This window comes from Callionymus lyra, chromosome 4 (genome assembly GCF_982586985.1).
Source record: "Callionymus lyra chromosome 4, fCalLyr1.hap1.1, whole genome shotgun sequence".
NCBI classification, from domain to species: Eukaryota; Metazoa; Chordata; class Actinopteri; order Syngnathiformes; family Callionymidae; genus Callionymus; species Callionymus lyra.
The window spans coordinates 7,238,790-7,246,595 of NC_141821.1; the positions used below are offsets into that span (position 1 = coordinate 7,238,790).

A 7,806-nucleotide genomic window follows, 5' to 3' on the forward strand; every position below is an offset into this window, starting at 1 on the left:
GACTGACCCCAGAAACTTTGTTTTCAAGAAGTCACCTGTTACACTAGAAGTTTTACTTCAGGAAACTTTATGTTTTATTCTCTGCCCACTGTGATACATATTGTGTTGCTGACACTCTCATTTGATGAACTCGTCCAGTCAGTGTGTTTGAGTTTATATGTGAGTGTCAGGAAAAATAAAGCTGAGGGGAAGAGAAGCAGGGACCCTGTGTGGTACACGCCATTGAAATGCAAATATCATTGAAGAACAAGGAGTGGTTGTGTGTGTGCTGTGTGTGTTTGTGTGTGTGCCCGCTGTATGTGCATGCAGCGAGAGAGGAGGGGCGCAAATTGGACAAGTTTTTTGGGAGAAGAGACTTTTGAGAAGATCAGCCACACACGCACCGGTGGCTCCATGTGTTGCAGGATCTTCTTGACTCTCCGACACTTTTTTTTTTTTTGCTGCACGAACCTTAAACACGCGCTTTGAAAAGTTGCTCTTCTCGCTCCGTTGGCTTCAGGTGGATGGTTTTGGTTCCGAGTCCAGGAGCGCGTCCAAGTGCGCAGAGAGCGTCGGTCGGCCCGGCTCATGCCCCCCTCGCCCCAGGACTCTCCCCCTGACTCGTGAATCATGTCACGCCGGAAGCAGAAGCGACCTCAGCATCTCGTTAACTCGGAGCCAGGAGGCCCGCAGTCGCTCTCGCAGGGTAAGAGAATCTCCTTTGACCGTTTCTTTCTTAAAACCTCCCGCTTGATCTTCTGACTAATGTTGTAAGGGAATGTATTTGAAGTTAAAGTCGAGTTCAACACTTCTTTTTTTTTTTTTCAACCAACTAATTTGAGTTTCGACGGATGTTGTAAAGTTCATCCGGAAAGTTTTTGCGTGTTCGAATTCATTTTAAAGCTTTTTAACGGATTGAAAAGTAAAGGTCGAAAAGTTGTTCAACCCCCCCCCCCCCCCTCTACATGGTCCTAAGCTGTAATGGGCCCTTCTAACCCGGGGCCTGGGGGCCCTCTGGGCCGGTTCCAATAAACTTTTGGGACTGAATAGAGGAGGATTAACGCAACATACATCTGTGGCTATGTTCATGTGCTGTTGCTCCTCCAGGAGTCCAGCTGTCCAGCTCAGGGCTGGAGCTCTTTGGTGACTTTGGAGAACTTTGATTTGGTAACAATACGGTGCATGGGTTGGGGGAGGGAAGTCTATGTCTTTGCTAAAGATTAATCTTCCTCCCCTTATTCCCATTTACTTTTCATCCATGCCTTTCTTTTGGTGCACCCCGCTTTCTCAGCAATTCCCTCCCCTTTATGTATACCCCTTTTCTCTCACCCTGTACCCCCCCTCATTGACTGTATACTTTGGGGGTTACAATGGATCGGAGGGAAATACTCATTGATAATCGAGGAAGTGATTGAAAGTTTTCTACAGTTTTATAAACTTTCTACAACTGCTCAAATTAAACGATCTCCATTTCAAAATACCTTGCTAGTTTCAAACCCAAGGTATTTTTCACCCTCATTCCACCAGTAATACCTCTCCAGGAGGGAATAGTTAGTTTGTCTCACCATTGTTGTTACCCTCCCCCCGTTTTTTTTCCTCTACCCTTTTCTCACTCAAGAATCTCAAAGAATTTGACCCCCGAGCAGGAGAGGTTAGATTAGTTGACCAATCAGAAAGTCTGGACAGTGCCCGAGACCCTTAGTATGGCCTGACCCCTGACCTCCACTGTGACGTAAGGGGGTAGGGTGAATGGGGAGATGAAAGACGTAACCACAGAAGGAAAGGGGCGGGTCAAGAGGGGTTATGGGTTGTCCCGGTGATGTCCATTGTCCTCTAAAATGTGTTGCCATGGCAGCAAGGTGGTCTGTAAGCTTTTTGTGTGTGTGCAAGATGTTTGAGGAGTTTTGCTCGAGAGAGCACAGATTGAGACAAGACAACACAAAGACTCATAGACTGCGGAGGTTTTCTCTCCTGTTTGTTTGCTGCTTCAAGGCCATTTCCTCACAGGCATTTCTTTTGAAGTTGAAATTGGATCTTTTTGTAGACGTGTAGGTTCACAACACTATCAGTGAAGATGTTTAGACTTTATTGTGAAGGCATGAAAGGATCTGTACTCTCTCATAGACGTGTGATGAGTTGACCACTGATGTTATAGATGGTCAACCATTGAAAACAGTTGTGATGGCTCTGGAACTGTGAAAAGACTGAAGTCTGAATCTGTTCCTACTGTTATTGAAATGACGGAGGGATTATGAAGCAGATGTTTAACACCCTATTTGCATTTTGCCCCCCCCCCACAGATGAACAACTGGGAATGAAGTCTCCATCTACATCTCTTGGCTCAGAAGTTACCTCATCAGGATCCTCCTCTTCATCCCCCACATCTCACCAAGACTGCCAGCCACCTCTGGCCCCTCGCCCATCCCCCGGCGGGCTCCACGCGCCCTCTTTACCAAACGAGAGTTCGCCTCCTCCCCATTGGCCCAACCACATTGCCCCCTTCACCACCTCCCTCCCAAACACCCATTCTTCCCTCTCCCCGGACTTTCCTCACCCCTCATTGTCATCCCAGACACATTCGCCTCCTCCGCTTGGTCAGACCTCAGGCACCCACATACTGTCCCATCCGGGAAACTCCCATTCCACTATGACGTCCCCTACCATGGGCAGTTCGGCCACCACCACTACCTCCTCCTCCTCCTCATCGTCCCAGTGTGCAGTGACTCAGCGGGACAGCCTGAGCCCAGGTCAGCAGCATACCTCTGGTTCTCCTCTAGAGCACGGGGAAATGCAGGTGCCACCCACATTGGCGATCCTTTTAGAGGAGCTGAGGGTTTTACAACAGCGGCAGATCCACCAGATGCAGATAACCGAGGAGATCTGCAGGCACGTGCTCAGACTGGGAGGTGCTGTGTTTGGTCAAGAGAGTCATATCAATGGTGGTGATAACAACCAGAAATCTATGGGAGCTGCATCACTGTCCCCTACACACCCCACCTCAGCAACTCCAACCACTGTCTCATCACTCTTTTCAAGCATTCCCTCATCCCTGTTTCAACCCCCATCTGTCTCCAAAGCTACATCGATACCTGTGAGTAAAGGTCTGTCCTCCACTGCTCCCACAATATCTGCCTCTAACTCCACTTTACCTCCCTCTCTTGGCTCTTCGGTTGCTTCCTTGCACCCACTGTCTTTATCATTGGGCCTACCACCACGCTACCTCCATGAGAAATCCTCAAATACGAGTTCATTTGGACACAGCAATGCAATTGGTTTTCCCACTTCATCTATTTCAAATGGTAGCCAGGATCTCCAATCCAGCTCTTCCAGCTCTGCTGGGCGCTCTCAACACGTGTGTCGTTTTTGTGGGAAGGTTCTGAGCAGTGACTCGTCTCTGCAGATCCATCTAAGATCTCATACTGGTGAAAGGCCGTACCAATGCCCAGTCTGCCTTAGTCGCTTCACAACCAGAGGAAATCTCAAGGCTCATTTTCTGCGGCACAGAGAACAGAACCCAGAATTATCCCTCTCGTTGTTACCCCCTGCTTTGTCAGAACAAATGCAGAGTGTGCCCACGCCTGCATCCGCACAGAGAAGGAGGAAACGTCGTGCCGATGAAGAAGAGCCCTTCAATGGAGTGAAAGGGATGACCGAGAATATGGCTTTAGGGTTTTTTTCGGGAGCGTCCACTCGTCCTTCCCCATCCTCGCTACCTCTGCCCCCTACTGTGGACATGGCTCTACTATCTACTGCTCACTCACTTCTACAGTTAAACAGAGCATCAGCGGCGGCCAGTGTTTCCAGTTCTGTACTGTCTTCATCCTCTTCCTCCTCCATGGGAGGTCAGTATAAAGCCAAGCAACAGCGCTTTGATGAAAATACACCTCCACAATCATCCCTCCATACAACTGCCTCGTACCCCCAACTTGCTCACCTTCCCAAGATTCTCTTTCCTGGAGGCGCTTCTCCTCATCACCTTGCACTTCTGAGGGGACCAGGCCATCCATCCACATCCCAGCTGACCTCGCCACATCAGCTACCGTTTCCCTTTCCCCCGTTCCCCAAACCAACAACTTCCTCCCCTTCCTCATCGCCTGCATCCTCGAGCCAGACCTCAGACACCTCCAAGTTACAGCGGTTAGTTCAAAAGCTTGAAAAGCAGCCACAGGGTTCATCATCCTTGACTTCTTCTTCCTCCACCTCTTCCCTAACCTTTGGAGATGCCAATGGAGACGCTAATGGCCATGACCTCAGCACCACGTCGAGTGCTTATCGCAGGGAAATGCTGGCTGCGCTGGGTTTGAGTCCAAGTGCCAATTCTGCAGGACTTGGCCCTGAAAACTTGATTTCTCACACGACAACATCCACCACATCGTCCTTGCCCACTACTCAGACTGCCAACCAGTGTGGTGTGTGCCTGCGGGTCCTCAGCTGCCCGAGAGCTCTCCGTTTACACCAGGCCACACACCTGGGGGAGCGTCCATTTCCTTGCAAGTTATGTGGCCGTTCTTTCTCAACAAAGGGTAGTCTGAGATCCCATCTTGCAACTCACCGCGCAAGACCACCAAACTCCCGTGCCCAAAACTCATGCCCATTGTGCCCACGCAAGTTTACCAATGCCTTAGTTCTTCAGCACCATATACGCTTACATCTTGGAGGTCAAATACCCCCTGACGAGGACATGCCAACCGAAGCTGGTGTTGATTCAGAGAATGTTGCTCTTGAAAATAGTTTACACGGTGCTAGAAGTTCCCCCGCTAAATTTGAACAGATTCTTCCTTTGGCTTTAACAACTGGTTTGAAGCATAAAACTGAATCAATTGCAGCTCAAAAGAAACTCGGATCAACCGAGAAGTACTCAGTTAGCACTGATGGATTAGTGGGATCAACCCCGAGAGTGAGCCCACCTGTGACCCGTGATTCTTCTTCAGCTGGAACTAAAGGATCCATGGATCTGAGTGAACATGCCCAAGTTGATGAGACCCCCCTGAATGGCTCTATCTACTCTGAGGAGACCCAAGTTGACTCAGGCAACCCATGTGAAGTACCCTCAGCCAGCACTCAGTTCTCTGAAGTCAAAGGAACTGCAGAAACCGACGACGGCCCACTTTCCCTTTGTGTTTCCAAGCCTACTGGTGAAAACGATACAATTAAAGAAAGCTCAAATGCTGCCAAGTTGTCAGAAGAAAAACACGTTTCCTTAAAGGAAGATCCCAAAATAAGTGCAGATTCCGATCTCACGATCCAAGCTGAAAATCCACAGCCGGCCCTGACACCTCCTGCCAGTCCACGAGCTGCCTCGGAACCGAAAGACGAGGACACCACGACAGGCGAAACTGTGAAGAGCGACCAGAGTCAAGCGAAGGAGGAGAACAGCCCATCCGTAGACACACCTGTGGAAGAAGAGGAGATGAAAAAGGAGGAGGGTAACAGTGTGGCTGAAACGCCCTCAAAGGACCCAGACCCTCTTCCTTCGCAGCAAACCCCAACCACCCGTTCCGACAAACCCTACAGCTGTACCTTATGTGGGAAGGCTTATGCCAGTCGGAGTGGACTTAAGGTAAGAAAAGACTCCCTCAAGAAACTGTAATAAAAAGTGAACACATTTTTAAACTTCATCAGAGACAACCCAGTACTGTTATAAGTAAGGTTTAGTACTTTCAATGAGCAGTTTCCAATTCTTGCACTAGGAAGATAATTGATAATTGATCTTGAGCATCTTCCTTCTTTGTGTTCCCCTTAACCTCATCCATGAACCTCTTTACCTGGTACATCCTTTTCTAACCTTCTCCGTAAATGGTTTCCTAGTAACATCTTAGTCTGGGCTCTTGAATTTCATCCCCAAACCTCTAACACACAGTTAAAGGCATCTTAGCGTTCATAAAACTCTTCTAGCGTACCTCTGAAGGAAGTTTGAGACGGGGTCTGAGGAACTACTCTGATAGAACACACCACCATCACGTTTGTTAAATGGCTTTATTTTGTTTTTTTCAGGGTCATATGAAAACTCACCCCGGAGCGCCGAACACCACCACGCCCAAGGCCCAGTCCACTGACGGAGAGAAAGAGGAGAAACCGGAAGGCGCCGCCGCGGCTTCACCCGAGGACGGCGAAGCGGCCGAACCCATGGACACGACAGTTTAGTCTTGTTAGAGTTGATGCACATCTAAAGGCTCCTGACAAAGGAATGTATTTCTCCATGTTTTTGCCTCATTAATTCTTTTTTTATCGTTGTGTTTAATTAGAGTCTTGTTTGTACGTGATTTGGGAATGTAGTCGTCGTAGTGATTCGGGGTAGACCGGGGCGAGGCATGAACGTCGCACGGACACCGGGACCAGCTGATTTTTCAAGGTCACGCAAAAGTCTACATATACCAAATTAGACCCGAGTAAGCAGTGGCCAGTGGTTGTAAATACGAGCCGTAAACGCTGCTGAGGAGTTTTACTGGATCTGGTACTACTGACACATGGACCGCGATGAATGTGTGACTCTTTTCTCAAGTGCTGTACTGAACGAATGAGACTTGATGATGTATATATTTATATAGTTTTCCTAAATGAAGATCTCCAGGACCCCCCCCCCCCTCCCCCCGGCCCCTCGCGCCCCGTAGTTTACTTCAGCTTTGGTCAGTCTAGTGTTTGTATATCTTGTATAACCTTTTTTTTTTTTGTAGCGCTGACAAGGCACATGTGATTTACAAAACTTCAATAAAGCAACGATGAGAAAGAGAATAATGGTTTTTAATGGAGGATTTTACGTTTTCATTGACAAGAAGTGGTCAGTGTGTGTGTCTTTGTGCGCCGGTCCGACTCTTTCAGGTCCTCTTGTTGGCTCCGGCTCTGTCTGGATCTCGGTTCTTTTGTCTCTTAATTCTGCTTCTTTTTTTTTTATCCTCCAATGTCTCTTAATATGTTTCAGTTCCCTGTCACAGTGTGTGTGTGAGTGTGTGTGAAAAGGATAATCGGAGCCTGTATGAGTGTGATTGAGGACGCAGCTGTAGAGGCCACCACCTCCCTCCTTCTCCTCACCCTCTCTATGTCATACTCTTTCAAACCCACCCTCTTTCATTTTCTCTTTCATTTCTCTCGCCCGGTCTTTCTGCTCCCCTCCTCACCCCTTTTCCTCCCCTTCCCATCCCATGTAATGAGCTGACACACAGGAAGCGCTAATCCTCACACAATACCTCCCCCCCCCCTCCTCCCGGAGCGACTGGGTCCGGGACCGAGAGCAACAGGGACCGACCTGGCCCAGCTGTCCCCAAAATGGCCGCCTTTAATCCCTCCAGTTTTTGAGTCTACAGGGGCTCCCGGGAAACCATGGCAACCAGTAACCAAGGACAAGAATGCCCAGGCCAGAGGGCAGGACAAAGGAAGAGAAAGGAACCATGTGTGAGAAGTTTGTCCACATGCGACAAGAGACGTGTCTCAGTCACACCAGCGTGGAAGGAGTTTGTCGGCGAGAGGTTCGACGAGCGTCTCACGCCTGCTCGTCGAACCTCTCGCCGATACGTCGTCGATAATCATCGGTGAGAATCAGGCGTCATCAGGGGAAAGACTAAAACTTCTTTAAGCACCATACGAATTAAGCCTTTGTTCTGCCAGCTCTGTTGCTCCTCTAAAGTCAAGCAGAAAACTTGAGTAAACCTGGACCTCCCTTATAAAACCTAAAGGCCCGAATCAATTAAATGTATGAATGTTTTTGATATTATATTTTGTCATATTTCCAAAAATATAGTTTATCACAGTCCAACTCAGGGGCAGTGCTTTTTACTACATGTACTACCTCTGTGCTCAAGTCTACTTTAAAAATCCCAACAATATATATAT

The 7,806-nt window shown here is 48.5% G+C and overlaps 1 protein-coding gene across 1 annotated transcript; it reads left to right on the forward strand.

The window, feature by feature from the left end:
* The first annotated feature begins 416 nt into the window (after positions 1–416).
* Positions 417–7,367, forward strand: LOC148081165 (uncharacterized). The gene is made up of 3 exons (XM_087788588.1): positions 417–685; positions 2,280–5,539; positions 5,974–7,367. Exons 1-3 carry the CDS (start codon positions 610–612, stop codon positions 6,121–6,123), a joined length of 3,486 nt encoding a protein of 1,161 aa, XP_087644714.1. The 5' UTR covers positions 417–609; the 3' UTR covers positions 6,124–7,367.
* The last annotated feature ends 439 nt before the right edge of the window (positions 7,368–7,806 follow it).

Excerpts from the sequence above, each read along its gene's own strand:
- LOC148081165 (XM_087788588.1), top strand. The coding sequence starts at position 610 with ATGTCACGCCGGAAGCAGAAGCGACCTCAGCATCTCGTTAACTCGGAG. Across the intron at positions 686-2,279 it reads CCCGCAGTCGCTCTCGCAGG|ATGAACAACTGGGAATGAAG; the intron begins GTAAGAGAATCT and ends CCCCCCCCACAG. Across the intron at positions 5,540-5,973 it reads CCAGTCGGAGTGGACTTAAG|GGTCATATGAAAACTCACCC; the intron begins GTAAGAAAAGAC and ends TGTTTTTTTCAG.